General features: G+C 45.6%; 1 protein-coding gene across 2 annotated transcripts in view; it reads left to right on the forward strand.

The window, feature by feature from the left end:
* The window catches only part of Nol11 (nucleolar protein 11), a 29,728-nt gene extending 20,300 nt beyond the window's left edge, over positions 1 to 9,428 (forward strand). The window contains exons 11-18 of one of the 2 annotated variants that reach the window (XM_042665447.1): positions 115 to 189; positions 602 to 783; positions 1,605 to 1,730; positions 2,081 to 2,311; positions 3,492 to 3,570; positions 4,260 to 4,352; positions 8,762 to 8,869; positions 9,058 to 9,428. In XM_042665447.1, coding sequence (XP_042521381.1) covers positions 115 to 189; positions 602 to 783; positions 1,605 to 1,730; positions 2,081 to 2,311; positions 3,492 to 3,570; positions 4,260 to 4,352; positions 8,762 to 8,869; positions 9,058 to 9,174 — 1,011 coding nt within the window. In that variant the 3' untranslated portion in view covers positions 9,175 to 9,428. The remainder of the gene's footprint in view (positions 1 to 114; positions 190 to 601; positions 784 to 1,604; positions 1,731 to 2,080; positions 2,312 to 3,491; positions 3,571 to 4,259; positions 4,353 to 8,761; positions 8,870 to 9,057) is intronic. The other variant, XM_042665448.1, reaches the window with a different exon arrangement.
* Positions 9,429 to 19,047: the final 9,619 nt, after the last annotated feature.

Genomic DNA, 19,047 nt, shown 5'->3' on the forward strand with positions numbered 1-19,047 from the left:
TTTTTTTAAAGTTGTGTAGCGATGAGTATGCGAGTGTCTTTGGAGTGTTTTGTGTTAAATGTTAACAAGTATTTTATATTGTTTTGAGGTCCTAATCAGTTTATATTATTCCAGTTAAGGAGAAAAAAAATGGAAACACATTTACAGCCAGAAGGTCCAGCATCTGAACAACTTTTATCAACCATAAAGGTAAACCAAAACTTGAGTGGCTAAAAGCAATTCCAACTGCTTTTCACTACCTTGTCAGGGAGCACTTCTGTGGGATATGACGAGTGTTCATGTTGAGTCTGTGGTTATCAGAGCCGGCCCACAGCTGCTGTGTTTGACTATCACCTTGTGAGGTGGCTGTTCTTGCCCCAGCCTCCTTCCTATCTCATTCAGCTGCACGCTGTGTTTGTAGCCTTCAAAGAATATCAGTTTCTGAGCCCTTAGGTTTCTTTTCTTGAAGTTTTCATGTGTGTGTGTCCATTCATAGTTTCAGCTCATCTCACAGGACCACAGGAATACTGTCCAGGATGTGGAAAAGTGCAGCATTAAGTTTTGAGTGCAGCCTCACATTTACTAAGGTGGCCAATGGAATTCCTTAATTCTGCCCTTGCAGAAAGGTTCTGAGAAACATATTGAAGTGGAACTGCGCAAATTTCTGGCTAAATGGACACCCGACTTTCATAGTACCATCGGAGACTTAGTAAAAGGACTTCTCGGAAGATGTAAAGCAGAACCGTCCTTTTATCCCCGGAACTGTCTCATGCAGCTCATCCAAACCCATGTGCTTTCCTACAGGTAAGTGCCTTTTTTTTTTCCTTTTCCTTTATTTATTTATTTATTTATTGGCGATTGTGGGGCTTGAACTCAAGGCCTGAGCGCTGGCCCTAAACCTCTTTATGCTCAAGACTAGAGCTGTACCACTTGAGCCACAGCGCTATCTCTGGTTTTTGAGTGGTTAATTGGAGATAAGAGTCTCAAGGGGACTTTTTGCACCCTTTTCTAGTTTAAAACTGCAATCCTCAGATCTCAGCCTCCTGAGTAGCATGAGCCACTGGCATTCAGCTGCCTAACTCTTTTTGACCTTGTTGTTTTGGTTGTTTTGCCTAGACTGAGGTTTGAACCCTGGATTTGCACTTTCATTTTGTTCATTTGGCTTGCACATTACCATTTGATTCACATCTTTTTTTTTGGTCCGGTCGTGGGGCCTGAACTCTGGGCGTGGACACTGTCCCTCAGCTCTTCAGCTCAAGCTCTCTACCACTGAGCCACCTTCCCAGCCCCTTGATTCACATCTTGAGCCCAGCCTTTTGTGGTTGTTTTGGAGATGGAATCCTATGGACTTCTCTGCCTAGTCTAGCTTTGAACTATGAGCCTACAGATCTCAGTGTCCTGAGTAACTACGGTTACAGGTATAAGCCATCCCCACCCAGCTTGACCTTACTTATATAGCTGAAGTTATTCTTAACATAGAAAATGATTCCCAGGATGAGTGTGGTAGTACTTAGCCATAATCCCAGTATTCAAGATGCTGAAGCGGGAGATTCATGTAGCCAGCCTGGGCTATATAGCAATTTACTATCTCAAAAAGTGAAGATGATGGTGATTTTTTTTCTTAGCTTATGCCCCGGATTAATGGAGATTGCCTTAGAACAAACAGATGTGCAGTTGTTACAGCTCTGTCTACAGCAGTTCCCTGACATTCCTGAGTCAGTCACCTGTGCTTGCTTAAAAGTTTTCTTGAGGTAAGTTGGAACCCAATGGCTTTTGCTTTCACTACATTTAAAATCTCTTGACGGGCTGGGAAGGTAGCTCGATGGTAGAGTGCTTGCCTTGCGTGCATGAGGCCCTGGGTTCAATTCCTCAGCCCCACATAAGCAAAAAGAAAAAAGCCGGAAGTAGCACTGTGGCTCAAGTGGTAGAGTGCTGGCCTTGAGCTGAAGAGCTGAGGGACAGCGCCCTGGCCCAGAGTTCAGGCCTCATGATTGGCAAAAAAAAAAAAAAAATCTCTTGACATTAGAATGCTTAGAAAATGAATTTTCATTCAACAGTTCAAATAATGATAAGAATTAACCTCTTGCTTTTAACATCATAGCATTGGTGATGATAGTCTTCAAGAAATTAATATCAATATGGAGTCAGTTTTTGATTGTAGTGATACTGTACAAGATGAGAAAATGGAAGAGCAAACTAAAATCCTGCAAAATGGCTTCAAACGGGAAGACAGCAGCTGCAGCAACTGTAATCAGGAGTTAAATAAAAAGCCCCAAGGAGCAGCAAATGCGACCACCTCATGCCCTGTGACTCCAAAGAGAGCAGCTCTGCTGTATCCTTTGGAGCTTGGTATATCTGGAACACTTCATGGGGGTGTAGTAGTGCCAGCCAATGACTGAGGAGCCATTAGTATGTCTCGCCCCCCCCTACACCCCAGAGTGTCTAGCTGAGCTGGTTTTGAACTTGTGATCCTTGGATCACAGCCTCCTGAGTAGCTAGGAGTACAGGTGTGAGTCATCAGCGCCTGGATCAAACCTCTCTCTCTCTTTTTTTTAACCTGTTTTCTTAATAAAAATTTCTTAATGAGCTAGGTGCCTGTGGCTCACACCTGTACTCCTAGCTGCTCAGGAGGCTGAGAACTGAGGATCCTGATTCAAAGCCTGCCTTGGCAGAAAAGTCTGCGAGACTCTTATCTCCAGTTAACTGCCAGAAAACTGGAAGTAGCACTGTGGCTCAAGTGGTAGAGTGCTTGCCCTGAGCTGAAGATCTCAGAGACAGTGCCCATGCCCAGAGTTCAAGCCCCAGGATCAACCAAAAAACAAAACAAAATTTGTTAATGAAAATATGCTAAAGTAAAGATAGTACTAGTTGGGTGCCAGGAGCTCACACCTGTAATCCTAGCTACTTAGGGGCTGAGATCTGAGGATCATGGTTCAAAGCCAGCCTGGGGAGAAAGTCCATGAAACTCTTATCTCCAACTAACCACCAGAAAACCAGAAGTGGTGCTGTGGCTTAAGTGGCAAAGTGTTTGCCTTGAGCTGAAGAGCTGAGGGACAGCGCTCAGGCCCAGAGTTCAAGCCCCATGACTGACCAAAAAAAAAAAAAAAGATAGTGCTATTTATAATACTATTTCCAGTTGCAACCCAAAGATTAGGAGAGTGTTCAGCATTAGATAAATAACACTTTTATATAATTTTAGGAAAGGAAGTATTCATGTTTACAGTAGAATAACCTTTGTTGAATTAAGAGTTGTCTTTAAAAGCTGGTGCAAGTGGTTTTCATCTGTAATCCTAGCTACTCTGAAGGCTGAGATCTAAAGTCAGCCCAGGGAGGAATGTCCATGAGACTTTTGTCTCCAATTAGTCATCAATTGGAAGTGGAGCTGTGGCTCAAATGGTAGAGCACTAGTCTTGAGCACAAAATTCAGGGACAGCACTCAGCCCTGAGTTCAAGCCCAAGACTAGCACACACACACACACACACACAAAGAGTTTTCCTTTATTCCCAAATAGAAATGCAATTCTTCACTCAGCATACAGCGAGACATTTCTTTTGCCACACTTGAAGGACATCCCTGCCAAACACATCACGGTAAGTGGTGAGAAAGCCTCTGAAATTTTAGTTCTCATTTAAGTTACACTGCCTGACTGGTTATAGCTTTGTCTGGTTCCTCTTATGTAAATTTAAAATTACCCAGGTCTCATGGGTGATTTAAAAAAACCAAAGCTGGAGCTGGGAAGGTGGCTCAGTGGTAGAGTGCTTGCCTTGCATGCATGAGGCCCTGGGTTCGATTCCCCAGCACCACATAAGCAGGGGGAAAAAGCCGGAAGTGGTGCTGTGGCTCAAGTGGTAGCCTTGAGCTGAAGAGCTGAGGGACAGCGCCCAGGCCCAGAGTTCAGGCCCCACGACCGGACCCCCCAAAAAAAAAACAACAAAGCTGTTGAAACCAGAGTGACTTTTCAGTTACAGACCTTGGCATGTTCCACATGCTAGAGGAGAAGGCCAGGGAAGCCTTCTGAGTCATACAGGAGCGACGAGCAGAATCTCCAGCCACCTGCAGACAGATGGAGCTGTCAACTAACCGAACTGTCCACCCCAGAGCGCTCCACCATGGCAGGGACTAACTTCACTGCTGGGCCCCACATAGCTGCAGTATTGCTTTGATGTTAAATGAACCACCAGCCTCTTCATAGTTCTTGCCAGTATCTGTTAAGTTTTTATGTAGAGAAAAGTTATCTGCTGAAGTGGTAAATGGTCCTTTTTTTCCCCTTCCTTCCCAGCTATTTCTCCAGTATCTTTATTTCCTGTATCTGAAGTGCAGTGGAAATGCTCCCATGACTCTTCCTGGAATACACCCTCCAACCCTGAGCCAGGTCAGGTCACTTTCTTTTGTGTCCGTTCACAACTGTGATTTCCTCCGTCTATCTTTCAGGGGGAATAAGAGAGCCTGGGATCACCTGCCTTGTCATGCACACACCACTGGAGGTGGAAGGGGAGAGGGGTTCTGCCTTTAGTAGATTTCTACATGCATAATTCTGTATTGCAGAATTTAAATTACTGATTCTTTTTTTGTTGTTGTCGGTCTGGGGCTTGAACTCGGCCTGGGTGCTGTCCCTCAGCTCTTAAGCTGAAGGGTAGTGCTTTACCACTTGAGTCACAGTGCCACTTCTGGTTTTCTGGTTGTTAATTGGAGATAAGAGAATCACGGACTTTCCTGCCTGGGCTGGCTTTGAACCACAGTCCTCAGATCTCAGTCTCCTGAGTAGCTAGGATTATATGTGTAAGCAACGGGCACCCAGTTAAATTCCTGATTCTTCATTGTAATGCCCAAGAGTTTTCTTAGCCTTGTTAGGAAAGGACAGGAAGGATATTGATAGATTGTCCTCAATGATCTCTTAAGAATTAGAGCATTGGAAGTGGTGCTGTTGCTCAAGTGGTAGAGTGCCAGCCTTGTGTTGAAGAGCTCAGGGACAAGGCCCAGGCCCAGAGTTCAAGCCCCACCACCAACAAAAACAAAACAAGAATTAGAGCATGAAGCTTGCCTGCCTCTCAGAATTTGGCTGGGTCATGCAGGAAGATCCTAAGTTTGAGTCTAGCCTGGGCTACATAGTGAGGCCTTGTCTTACAAAAATAAACAAATGAGCCGGGTGAGTGTTGGTAGCTCACGCTTGTAATCCTAGCTATTTAGGAGGCTGAGATCTGAGGATCGTGGTTCAAAGCCAGCCCTGGCAGGAAACTCTGGGAGACTCTTATCTCCAATAAGCCACCAAAAATCCTGAAGTGGTGCTCAAGTAGTAGATCTCTAACTTTGAGCTGAAGAGCTGAGGGACAGCCCACACAAAACAAAGAAGCTCAGAGATAGTGCCCAGGCCATGAGTTCAAGCCCCAGGACTAGCAAAAAAAAAAAAAAAATGTTGTGATCCCTTATTGTGGAGTTAGGTTCCAGAGATTCCCGCCATAGGTGAAAATCCACAAAGTAGCAATAAGTGAGGGACTACTATCTAATGCCACTACTTTGCAGAATTTTGCCTATGGGGGGTGGGGAGTACATCTGAAGGTAACCCTCACAATAGATGGGAGATGACTATTTAGATTACGTCTGGAGTCTCCATGGAAGCTGTGAGCAATAGGAGTCTCACGGTCTCTCCTGCCCGGGCTGGCTTTGAACCGCGATTCTCAGATCTCAGCCTCCTGAGTAGCTAGGATTACAGGCGTGAGCCACCAGCGCCCGGCCCATGAATCTCTTATCTCCCATAACCACCAGAAAACTGGAAGTGGTGCTGTGGCTCAAGTGGTAGAGCACTTGCCTTGAACTGAAGAGCTGAGGGACAGTGCCCAGGCCCAGAGTTCAAGCCCCACTAACAAAAGAAAAGGATGGAGAGAAAAGTGAATATATGCTAACAAAATACCTTGCTGAGCCAGGTGGGTCACACCTGTCTGTAATCCAAGCTACTCAGGTGGCTGAGATATAGAGGCTAATGATTTGAAGCCAGTCCAGGCAGAAAAGTCCAAATGATTCCATCTCCAGTTAATGAGCAAAATGCCAGAGTAGATATGTGACTCAAATGGTTGAGCACTATCCACGAGCAAGCAAACCATGTGAGAATTGAGTTCAAGCCTCAGTACCACACCAAAACAAAATTGTAACAAGGCACTCACCGTACCCATATTCCTAGCTACTCAGGAGGCTGAGACCTGAGAGTTGTGGTTCAAAGTGAGCCAGGGTAAGAAAGTCCTTGAGACTGTTATCTCCAATTAGCCACCAGAAAACCACAAGTGGTGCTGTGTTTCAAAGTGGTAGAGTGCCAACCTTGAGCAAAGGAGCTCAGGGATTGCCCAGGTCCTGAGTTCAAGCCCCACAACCAACTTTAAAAAGTATCTTTGAAAAAAAGAAAAAAAAAGTATCTTTGAGAGACTGGAAATGTGGCTTAGTGGTAGAGTGCTTGCCTTGCATGCATGAAGCTCTGGGTTTAATTCCTCAGTACCACAAAATAGAAAAAGCCGTAAGTGGTGCTCTAGCCCCTGAGTTTAAGCCCCAGGACTAGGGGGGGAAAAAAAGTATCTTTGAGGCAGAAGGTGACTCAGTGGTTTAGTGCTTGCTAGTCTGAGGAAACAGCTGCTGCTTCCTTTTTTTTCTTTTTTTTTTTCAGTCCTATAACTTGAACTCAGAGCCTAGACACTCTCTCTCACCTCCTTTTTGCTCAAGGCGAGCATTCTACCACTTCAGCCACAGCTTTGCTTCTAGCTTTTTGGGGTAGTTTATTGGGGATAAGAACCTCATAGACTTTTCTGTCTCAGCTGGCTCCAAACTGCAATACTCAGATCTCTCAGCTTCCTGAGTAGCTAGGATTACAGGCATGTCACCTGCACCAGGCTTTGCTGCTTTAGCTTTATTTTTTTTTCAGAAGTGAGGACCAAATTCAGGGCCTTTCACTTGCCAGGCAAATGTTCTGCCACTGAGATAAATTCCTTTCATAATTTGCACGGGTTTTTTGGGGGAGGGGGTTTTGTTTGTTTTGTTTTGTTTTGGGGGGGTGTCCGGTCGTGGGGCCTGAACTCTGGGCCTGGGCGCTGTCCCTCAGCTCTTCAGCTCAAGGCGCTCTACCAATTGAGCCCCAGCGCCACTTCTGGCTTTTTTCTTTTTGCTTATGTGGTGCTGAGGAATCGAACCCAGGGCTTCATGCATGCAAGGCAAGCGCTCTACCACTGAGCCACCTTCCCAGCCCCTGTCCCTTAGCTTTTTTGCTCAAGGCTGGTGCTGTACCACTGGAGCCACACATCTTCTTCAAGTTTCCTGGACTTTCCTGCCTGGGTGTTCTTTGAACCATGATCTTCAGATCTCAGACTCTTGAGTAGCTCGGATTATAGGCATGAACCACTGGCACCTGGCTTTGAGTACAAATTTTGGCCTAGACAAGTTTTGTTTTGTTTTGTTTTTTGTCGGTCATGGGGCTTGAACTCTAGGCCTGGGCGCTGTCCCTGAGCTCTTCAGCTCAAGGCTAGTGCTCTACCACTTGAGCCACAGTGCCATTTCCGGCCTTTTCTGTTTATGTGGTGCTGAGGAATCGAACCCAGGGCCTCATTCATGCGAGGCTAGCACTCTACCACTGAGCCATCTTCCCAGCCCCAAGTTTTTTGGTTTTATGCTGGTAAAATATATGAAGCTGGGAGAAGGGAGAGTGGGAGAACAACAAAGGAGGGGTAACAATGATCAACAAGAAATATACTCACAGCTGGCACCAGTGGCTCACGCCTGTAATCCTAGCCACTCAGGAGGCTGAGATCTGAGGATTGCGATTCAAAGCCAGCCTGGGCAGGAAAGTCCTTGAGACTCTTATCTCCAATAAATCACTAGAAAACCGGAAGTGGGGCTATGGCTCAAGCAGTAGAGCATTTGCCTTGAGTTGAAGAGCACAGGGACAGCGCCCAAGCCCAGAGTTCAAGCCCCACGACTGACAAAAAAAAAAAAAAAGAAATGTACTCATTACCTTACTCATGTAACTGTAACCCCTCTGTACAGCATCTTTACAATAAATTTAAATATATATACATATATGTATGTGAAGCTTCTTTTATAAAGCCCTTCTGCTGTAGGATCAGTGGTTCATGGTTTCATATTGTGTCTTCCCTCACGGACACATTTAAAGTCTGTTTTGTTGCAGTTTCCTAGGGATCAGCTCTCCTTCCACAACTGGTTTCTCTGATGTTCTTTCATGTCAGTGATACCTGCTTGCTCATTGAAGCATGTCATACCATGTATTTTTATATATACATATATCTGTGTATATAAATGTATAGTAATGTAAATCATTTATGACACAAAGCATTCTACCCTTGGAATATTATTAGCCTTCACAATAGATGAGTGAATTCTTTTTTTGTAACTGCAGATAATGATCAAAACAAAAATATTAAAAGACCAGTACTAACTCTCCTTTGTATTAAATATCACTCTGGCTTTTCTTATTACTGAGTAGTCCTATAGAGGACATCCAGTTCTCCTACTAAGTAAGTTTAAAAGCAGAAAAGAGCCCTTTTAAAAATTAAAAATTATTATTATTGAAGTGATGTACAGAAGGGTTACTCTTTCATAAGTCAGGTAATGAGTACATTTATTTTGGGGCAGTGTCACCCAAGACCCCTTTTCTATTGCATAGAAATTCTCCCATTTCTAAACTGTTCAGACTTAAATATTTTCCTGGTGTAAGTGTTTGAAGTCATTGTGGACTTGTTACATGGATTAACCTAAAGTTATTTAGAGTCTTTTTCTATTTATCTTCAGATTATGGATTGGATATGCCTTCTTCTAGATGCTAATTTTACTGTCGTCCTAATGATACCAGAAGCAAAAAGGCTACTGATAAACCTTTACAAGTTTGTGAAATCCCAGGTTCGTGATTACTGTTGAATCCCTATTTTGTTTGTACCCACTTAAAGCTTGCTTATTCCCGGGGTGGGAGTATCCTCAGTGCTAGCAGCCAAACCAACAACGTGTCCATGGAAAAAGCCTAAGCAGTATTGGTTTATATGTAGACGTTATGGGGAAAGTTACCCTGAAACTTGTTTGTTTCTCTTTAGATAAGTGTTTATTCTGAGCTCAACAAGATAGAAGTAAGTTTTCGAGAGCTACAGAAATTAAATCAAGAGAAGACAAATAGAGACTTATATTCAATTGAAGTGCTGGAACTCTTCTGATAGCCTGTTTCCTTCAGTGATCTCTTCTGACACTTTTGTGTGAGTCTCCTGCTCCTATGGAAGAAAGGTCTGTTTGTGACCTCTGAGGTGTGAGTATGGGACCATCACGACTTGAGACTCTTGCTCTTTGGTAGACCTCGGCTGCACGGGAGACTCTTCTAGATGACGGACATTGTGGGGTTGGGAAGAGCCTGTGAATGTTTTTTTTTAATATGTGAGTTAGCTGCTTTTAAGTAAATTTATTTGTGTATTGATAAATGTTTAATTTCTTACATGTTCTGAAGCTTTTTTTTTTTTTTTTGTCCATTTTGGGCCTGAACTTTGGGCCTGGATGCTGACCCTCTGCTCTTCAGCTCAAGGTGAGCGCTCTACCACTTGAGTCGTAGCACCACTTCTGGCTTTTTCTGCTTATGTGGTGCTGAGGAATGGAACCCAGGGCCTCATGCATGCAGGGCAAGCACTCTACCACTACCACTGAGTCATCTTCCCAGCCCTCTGAAGCTTTTTTAAAAACTTTTTTTTTGTTGTTGTTTTAATTGTTAGCCAGGCACTGGTGGCTCACACCTGCAGTCCTAGCTCAGGGGCTAAGATCTGAGGATCGTGGTTCAAAGCCAGCCCAGGCAGTAAAGTCTGTGATACTAATCCCCAGTAAACCACCAGAAAACTAGAAGTGGCGCTGTGGCTCTAGTGGTAGAGTGCCAGGCTTCAGCTGAAGAGCCCAAGGACAGTGCCCAGGCCCAGAGTTCAAGCACCAAAACTGACAAAAAAAACCAAAATTGTTATTATAAAGGTCGTGTATAGAGGAGTTACAGTTAACATAAGTCAGGTAATGAGTACAGTTCTTTTTGGACAACATCCATGTTTTCCTCACAGTTTCCCAGTCCGTCCCCCCCTCCCCCCCCCCACTCACACCAACAAGTTATATAGTTCATTTTCAGCATAGTGTCTACTGAGTGAAGCTTTTTTTCTCTAATTAAATTTTAAAAATGACCACAGATGTTATGAATGTAGGCAGTCAGAAGCTGTCCCAGTTCATCTGCTTGTGGCACAGACCTCAGTGGCAAAGGGCTTTTAAAAGAAAAAAGTAGTTAAGCTGAGCACTGATAACTCATGTTTGTAATCCTTGCTGCTTAGGAGGCTGAGATCTGAGGATTGCAGTTCAAAGCCAGCCCAGGCAGGAAAGTCTCCAATTAACTACCAGAAAAAAGCTGGAAGTAGAGCTGTGGCTTGCAGTAGAACACTAACCTTGAGCAAAAAAGTCCAGGGACAGTGCCCAGACCCTGAGTTCAAATCCAGTAGAGAGAACAGTGGGATATGGTGCTTCCTCATTCCCTCAAAATGTGCATTGTGTACCTGCTAAGAGAATTAAGAAAACTAGGAGGAGACTTCCTGCCTTTTTTTTTTTTTTTTTTTTGGTGGGGGGATGTTATGGGGCTTGAACTCTGGGCCTGGGCACTGCCCCTTAGCTCTTCAGCTCAAGGCTAGTGCTCTACCACTTAAGCCACATCGCCATTTCCAGCCTTTTCTGCTTATATGGTGCTGAGGAATTGAACCCGGGGCCTCATGTATGCAAGGCGAGCACTCTGCCACTGGAACCACTCTCCCAGCCCCATGCTCTACCTTTGTTTTCTGTTGGTTAGTTGGTTGGAGATAACATAGACTTTCCTACCGGGACTGACTTTGAACGGAGATCCTCAGATCTCAGCCTCCTGAGTAGCTAGGATTTCAGGCGTGAGACATCGCTCAGCATCTTCCTGCCTTTTATGTACTTACTCTAGAAGAGACCTCAAATCAAACTGATGTTGGAGTATAGGGTTATTTTGTGTTCTGGTGAGAGTTCCTAACAGGTAGTAGTAGTACATCCTATTGGAGCTCTGCAGAAGGGGACGTTGTCTACAGTGACTTACAACCTTGATTTTATGAATCAGTAAACTCCAACAAAAGTTATTGGGGCTGGGTACCAGTGGCCCACACATGTAATCCTAGCTACTCAGGAGGCTGAGATCTGAGGATCATGGTTCAAAGCCACTGGGGTAGGAAAGTCCAGGAGACTCTTATGTCCAATTAACCACCAGAAAACCGGAAGTAGAGCTGTGACTCAAAGTAGTAGAGCATTAAGCAGAAAAACTCAGGGACAGTGCCCAGGCCCTGAGTTCAAGCCCTATGAAAGATACTGGGGTCCAATGTGATATTGACAAGATTTCATTTTGTTAATTAACCATTAAGAAGAACTCTTGGGACTGGGGATTTAGCTCAGTGCTAGCACCCTTGAGGCCCTGAACCAGCCCAGCACCACAATAAACAACTCATTATTCTTTCTTAGTTCCATAGGGCAACAGTTACTCAACTTCACTTAGAGCCACAGATTTGAAAGAATTAGAGATAGGCTCTGACTGGGTAAGATTTGTAGGGACAATTCAGTATTAAAAACATTCAAGGGGCTGGGAAGGTGGCTCAGTGGTAGAGCGCTTGCCTTGCATGCCTGAGACCCTGGGTTCGATTCCTCAGCACCACATAAGCAAAAAGAAAACAAGCCGGAAGTGGCGCTGTGGCTCAAGTGGTAGAGCACTAGCCTTGAGCTGAAGAGCTGAGGGACAGCACCCAGGCCCAGAGTTCAGGCCCCACAACCAGACACCCCCCCAAAAAAAAAAAAATTCAAAACAAAGCTGAGCACCAGTGGATCATGCTTGTAATCTGAACTCCTCTGAGATCCAGAAGATCATGTTTTTATACCTCCCCAAGCAGAAAAGTCTGAGACTCCTTTTTTTGTTGTTTGTTTGTTTTCATTTACGGAGTGTTCTATACCTTGAGGTAAAATTGCTATGAATGGGTTTCTGAGTTTCTGTCTCATCATAAAGATGATATCAATCAGTTCTATCTTTTTTTTTTTTTTTTGGCAAATTCTTTATTGTGATTAAGTGATTGCATATTTTCACAAATTTTACAGTATTGTGGGATAGTGATGCTTAGTTAAATTCACAAACACATTCTAACTTTCATGGGCAAATTGTCTATCGTGGTCTATAAAGTTTATGAGTTCTATGAGCTTTGACAATACAGTTATTTCTTCCACATTGGGTGATATTTACATTCCTTTAGTTCTGTCTTTTTTTTATGTTCAGTCATGGGGCTTGAACTCTGGGATCTGGGCGTTGTCCCTCAGCTCTTCAGCTCAAGGCGAGCACTCTCACATTTGAGCCATAGTGCCACTTCCAGTTTTCTGGAGGTTTATTGGAGATAAGCATCTCAGGACATTCCTGCCGGGCTGGCTTGAAGTGAGATCCTCAGATCTCAGCCTCCTGAGTAGCTAGGATTACAGGCATGAGCCATCAGCAACCCAGCAAGTCTGAGACTCTTAACACCAAAATAATGAGCAAAAAGCTGGACTGGATGTATGGTCAAGTGGGAGAGCTCCAGAACAGAGAGAGAGAGAGAGCGATTGCATATGTGAGTGTGTGTGTGTGTGTGTGTGTGTGTGTGCGCGCGCATTTCTCTCATCCTTAGGAGTGAGGAGCTCTGGCCTTTATCCATGTCTCCTCAGAGACATCACTACATCACTTTGAGCCTTGAGTCTGTTCTAACTCCTGTCTTTGTTTACCTGGAGCTTTGAGGCACACCAGGGGCTGATGGTGGTTTGTGGTGGGAGCTTTGGCTCCGCCTCTGGAGAGGCTGAAGACAAAAGGTTATGTGGGAGGGCTGGGAAGGTGGCTCAGTGGTAGAGTGCTTGCCTTGCATGCATGAGGCCCTGGGTTCGATTCCTCAGCACCACATAAACAGAAAAGGCTGGAAGTGGCGCTGTGGCTCCAGTGGGAGAGTGCTAGCCTTGAGCTGAAGAGCTGAGGGACAGCGCCCAGACTGAGTTCAGGCCCCATGACTGGCAAAAAAAAAAAAAAAAGGTTATGTGGGAATCATCATGTCTTCATGAGTGAGTCAAGGAAAAGCCCCACTGAGCTCTTCCTGCTGGCACGGCCTCAGGCGCATCATCATACATCATTACCAGAAAGTGAGTGCTATCTGTAGTCCACTAGGAGAGGGTACCTGGGAGCTGGAAGTGTACCCTGAGCACGGTTGTCCGGTCTTGCACAGTGAGTGGCTTGCCCCATGAGGATGACAGCTTCCAGTGAATTCTGTACATCTGATGCTGTGGGAAAGCTTGGTGAGTCCTGAATTACAATTGGTGCCACAGAGAGAGGTGGGAAGAAGTTGGGGTGCCTAGGCTTCCAGCACCCAAGTGGCATGCTTTTAGTTATGAAGATGACTTCCACTTGATCTCTGCCTTCAAGTGTCTCACATGCCGATGGGGAAGTTTCCGTACTTACCCAGAAAGCAGAAGTAGATAGCATGGAGGGCAGGCTGGGGGTGTAGCTCAGGAAAGTTCTTTCTCAGTATGCATGAGGCCTTGGCATTCTCTGCCCATCCCAGCACAAAAATAGAAAGGGGGCATGCATCTGTGGTCCCATCACTCAGCAGACAGGTTGCTGGAGACCAGAGTGTTTCAGGTCAGTCTGGAACATGGACTCTAGAAGGAAGAGGGGTGGGGTGGGAGGAGGGGGAGGAGAAAGAAAGGGAAATGGGGAGGGAGGAGGCTGTGGACCTTTGGGGAGGGTGGCACCAGGGGTTTGCCCTATGAGTTGGGGAGAACTTGAATTGTGGTTGTGGGCAAGAAGGGCACTTTTTGGTGGTGGTGGTGGTGGTGGTCATGGGGCTTGAACTCTGGGCCTGGGTGCTTCCCTCACTTCTTCCGCTCAAGGCTAGTCCTCTGCCACTTGAGCCACAGTGCCACTTCTGGTTTTCCTGCCCGGGTTGACTTTGAACCATGATCCTCAGATCTCAGCCTCCTGAGTAGCTAAAATTACAGGTGTGAGCCACCAGCACCAGGCTTGGAAGGGCACTTTCAAAGGAGGGGATAGCACTAACAGGACTTAAGAAACAGAGAACTCCCACTCATCTGGTCAAACCACTACTAAATATCCCCATGCTGCTGATCACATGTATGGTGTATATGTGTGCACCATTATATGTTATAGACTGTGATAGACAATTTGCTCCAGGAAAGTTAGAATGAACTTGTGACTTTATTTATTTTTTTGTCGGTCGTGGGGCTTGAACTCTGGGCCTGGGCGCTGTCCTTCAGCTCTTCAGCTCAAGGCGAGCACTCTACCACTTGAGCTACAGCGCCACTTCCGGTTTTCTGGTGGTTTATTGGAGATAGGAGTCTCACGGTCTTTCCTGCCTGGGCTGGCTTTGAACCGCGATTCTCAGATCTCAGCCTCCTGAGTAGCTAGGATTACAGGTGTGAGCCACCAGCGGCCGGCTAATGCTAACACTCTTTTTTTTTTTTTTTGGGGGGGGGGGGGTTCCTGTCATGGGGCTTGAGCTCTGGGCCTGGGCGCTGTCCCTCAGCTCTTCAGCTCAAGGCTAGCGCTCTACCACTTGAGCCACAGCACCACTTCCGGCTTTTTTCTTTTTGCTTATGTGGTGCTGAGGAATCGAACCCAGGGCCTCAGGCATGCAAGGCAAGCGCTCTACCACTGAGCCACCTTCCCAGCCCTGAACTTGTGACTTTAAATGAGCATCATTATTCCACAATACTGTGAAATTCAGGAAATTATGTAATCACTTAATCACAATTTAAAAAAAAAAAAAAAGAACCTCGCGGAAGGTAGGGAGGGAAGGGATGGTAGGGGGAAAACAATGGAGGGGGTAACAATGCTCAATAGGAAGTGTACTCATTACCTCGCTCATGTAACTGTAACCCTCTGTATAGTATCTTTACAATAATTTTTTTTTTTTAAAAGGAGAGGATAGCATGAGTGGTCACAGAGCTAGTATTAGGGCATTTCCTAGGGGAACAAGAGGTGATGGGGAGGACCAGTCCCTACTCCTGAGAAATTCCTCCCTGTAGATTCAAGGACAGTCCAGGTGACATGGATGCCTGCTGCTCTAATCCTAGCCACTCAGGAGGCTGAGACCTGAGGATTGTGGTTTGAAACTAGCCTGGGGAATAGCTCAGGGGTAGAGTGCTTGTCATGAGTTCTAACCCTGCTTCCTAAGAAAGTGGAAAAAGTTATTTCTCTTAAGACAAACAGCCAAGTGCTGGTGCCCACACCTGTAATCCTAGCTACTCAGAAGGCTGAGATTCATGGCTTGAAGCTAGCCAAGGCTGGAAACTCTTGAGACTCTTAACCACCAAAAAAAAAAGCCAGAAATGGAGCTGTGGCTCAAATGGTACAACACTAACCTTGAGCAAAAGAAGGTCAGGGACAGCATCCAGGCAGTAACTTCAAGGACCTGTACCCTCCAAAAAAAATGACCAAGTGCCAGGCACTTTGTCACCTGACAGGCATCCTTAGTCACCCCTGTTGAGGGGAATGCACACAGAGCTTGGCCATGACCAGGTTCCACAAGACAGTGGTGCATTGATGGTTTTGCACAGTGATAGTCTGGAAGATGACAAGAATCCAATTCCTATTGCACAAATCAACTGGGCAGCAAAAAGCATCCTGGGGAGTCTACCGTCTCCAGCCACGGCCCCCAGCACAGGGCGGAGGGATAGATATCCACATCTATGCTGGTGTAGAATAGAGTGCTTCACAGGAGTTAGGATCTCAGCAGATAAAAATCAGTAGTTATGTGCAGGAAATTAAAACCAGGAAAGAAAGACCCCTGGGCTTCAAGCAACAGGCCCAAGTCTCGGCCAACGTAGACTCTTCATGACCAGACTGCCCAAGCTGTGAGCAATCAGGTATGCCTTGCATTTTTTGGTATAAATAGAAATGGGTACAGCCCCATCAGAAGATAATTTACTAATATCTATGGAAATGAAAATCCAGGCACTTTTTGGCCCATCTGTTACTATGAGTATTCGGATGTTGGCCAAGACACCCACAGAAGTAGACGTGTGGATTCATTTTTCCCCTCTTTGTAATAAGATAGAAGTAATTTGATGTCCAAGGGAATTCTGATTAAATAAAAATAGTCCATCAGTGCAATGTTTAATACAATGAAGGGACAGCTCAGTGTGTATTCATAGGAAACCATTCTATAATCTCTGAAGATAATATCTGGAATATAATGTCTCAGTGGGTTGTGGTGACTCAGTCTCTGAGAGGGTTGTTTGCACTGATTGACGAGGACTACTTTATTGTGTGTGTGTCTGTGTGTATGTGTGTGTACGTGCACATGTGCACACATGCCTGTACTGGGTCTTGTGCTCTTACATAGCTTTTTTACTCAAGGCTAATCCTCTATCACTTGAGCCACAGCTCTGTTTCTGGCTTTTTGGTGGTTAATAAGTCTCACACTTTCCTACCCAGGCTGACTTTGAACTGGGATCCTCCGATCTTGGTCTCCTGAGTAGCTAGGATTACAGGCATGAAACACTGGTGCCTGACTTCAGGTTTTCTTATTGAAAGACAAAAATGCTATTGCAGGGCTGGGAAGGTGGCTCAGTGGTAGAGTGCTTGCCTCACATGCATGAGGCCCTCGTTTTGATTCCTCAGCACCACATAAGCAGACAAAGCCAGAAGTGGCGCTGTGGCTCAAGTGGTAGGGCGCTCGCCTTGAGCTGAAGAGCTGACCAGAGTTCAGGCCCCACAACTGACCCCCCCCCCCCAAAAAATATATTTCATCGCCCTGTTGTTGAGTCACTATTATTGGCTATAGATACACAAAGGTTTAAGAACTTAAGGCTGGAGCCAAATGCAGTTCTCTGAGAGTGTTAGCTGCAATTGTGGTAAAGATCAAATACTTATTCAAATGCAGTATATTTTCTGCTGGAGGTGGGGAGAAGTACAGTACTGGGTTTACTGACTGGCTATTCCCTATCACCATTGAGAGGGGGACCTTGCTTTGTTACAATGCATCTAATTCAGTACATATTTTCCTGGATATGGACTTCGAAATGCTTTCTTTGTTTGTTTGGTTGTTTTAATACCAGTCCTGGTGCTTGAACTCAGGAGCTGGGTACCCTCCCTGAGCTTTTTGTTGTTGGTCTTGGGGCTGGAACTCTGGGCTTGGGTGCTGTTCCTGCGCTCTTCAGCTCAAGCTGAGCACTCTACTGCTTGAGCTACAAGGCCACTTCCGGGTTTTCTAGTGGGTTATTGGCGATAAGAGTCTCACAGACTTTCCTACCGGGGCTGGCTCTGAATTGAGATCCTCACATCTCAACCTTCTGAGTAGTTAGGATTACAGGCGTGAGCCACAGGTGTCCCTGAGCTTCTTTTGCTCCAGGCCACCGCTCTACTGCTTGAGCCACCAGAGACTTCTGGCTTTTTCTGAGTGGTTTATTGGAGATAAGAATCTCTGGCTAGCTTCAAGCCAGAACCTTAATCTCAGCCTCCTGAGTAGCAAGGATTACAGGCGTGGGCTCCAGCCCTTGGCTGTTTGTCTTAGGAGAAATCACTTTTTCACTTTTTTAGGGAGCAGTGTTAGAACTCAAGACCTTACACATGCAAGGCAAGCATTCTACCCCTGAGCTATGCCCCAGGCCCTCAAAGAGTTTTAATCTGCCTGATGACCCTTATATTTGAATTTATATCTCTGACTTCCCAAATTCAAATTTGCTCTGCCTAATTAAAATTTCTAATTTGATATCTCAAGCTTAATATACCCAAACTAAGATTCTTGGCTCATGCCTGTAATCCTAGCTACTCAGGAGGCTGAGATCTGAGATCCATGTTCAAAGCCAGCCAAGGCAGGAAAAGTCTGTGAGATTCTTATCTCCAATAAAACACTCAGAAAATGGGAAGTGGTTCTGTGGCTCAAGTGTTAGAGCGCTAGCCTGGAGCTGAAGAGCTGAGGGGCAGCCACCACGCCCAGAGTTAAAGCCCCAGGACCAATCATAAAACAATACAAAACAAAGATACCAAATCCTCCTTCCCTCCCTCCTTCATCCCTCTCCCCCTCCCTCAGCCTCTACTTTCTTCCCTGTAATAGTGTTTTAGTTCATCAAGGGACCATCTGTGTAAAACCTTTTGTTAAATTTTTCTCCAGGTAGGATATTGCCGTCATTCCCATTTTGCAGAAGAGAAAACTAAGGCTCAGAGAGGAGAAATGCCTCTGAAGTCACAGACTGACTTAGCTACAGTACTAAGGCCATTTAGGTTCAGGCTCTACTTAGCTTTGAGAAAATTGCCTGGCTTCCTGGAAGCTCCCATTGCTTCCTTCCAATTCTGTTCCATCCTAGGTGGAGGATTGCAATGAAGATTACCTGAAAGACTGCATAGGAAGGACCCGGTCCTGGAGTTCATCTCGATCTGCAGTTGTGCTGTGCCATTTGTACCCCATGGTGATTCGGGACAGGCGGGAGTAGAGGGCCCTTTCTCTCTGCTCAGTATCTAGGTTGGAGAACTCCAGGTTGGGACCTTGGTGCCTGGAAAGCCACACGCCTGTGTTCTTCCAGCTTCTCTCTTGCTCCTCACATTGCACACATGCTTTCATGCACAGATGTTTGTTCTGTGGAATTTCCAGCTTGGACAGGAGAAAGGAATGTATTTTGAAGCCCACAATAGCCAGAAAAATAATCCAGCCTGGCACCGTTCCCAGGGCCCCCGCGTCCCTGGGGTTGTCTTGACCCAGGTCCACACCCAGTGGCCTTCTCACTGTCCAGTGCTCTGCTGGTCTCCCAGAACCACCCTCTCCTAGGACAGGATGCACGTCACCAAGACTAAGGCAAGCGAAGAGACAATAGAAGTGCAGACAGTCAAGACTGCTGCCCGGGCACTGGTGGCTCAACCTGTCATCCTAGCTACTCGGGAGGCTGAGATCTGAGGATTGCAGTTCAAACCCAGCCCGGGCAGGAAAGTCTATGAGACTCCTTTAATTTTTTTTTTTTGTTGTTGTTGTTGTTGGTTGGTTGTAGGGGCTGAACTC

The sequence above is a fragment of the Dipodomys spectabilis genome, unplaced genomic scaffold (genome assembly GCF_019054845.1).
Source record: "Dipodomys spectabilis isolate Male_0828 unplaced genomic scaffold, ASM1905484v1 ptg000329l, whole genome shotgun sequence".
In the NCBI taxonomy this organism is placed as follows: Eukaryota; Metazoa; Chordata; class Mammalia; order Rodentia; family Heteromyidae; genus Dipodomys; species Dipodomys spectabilis.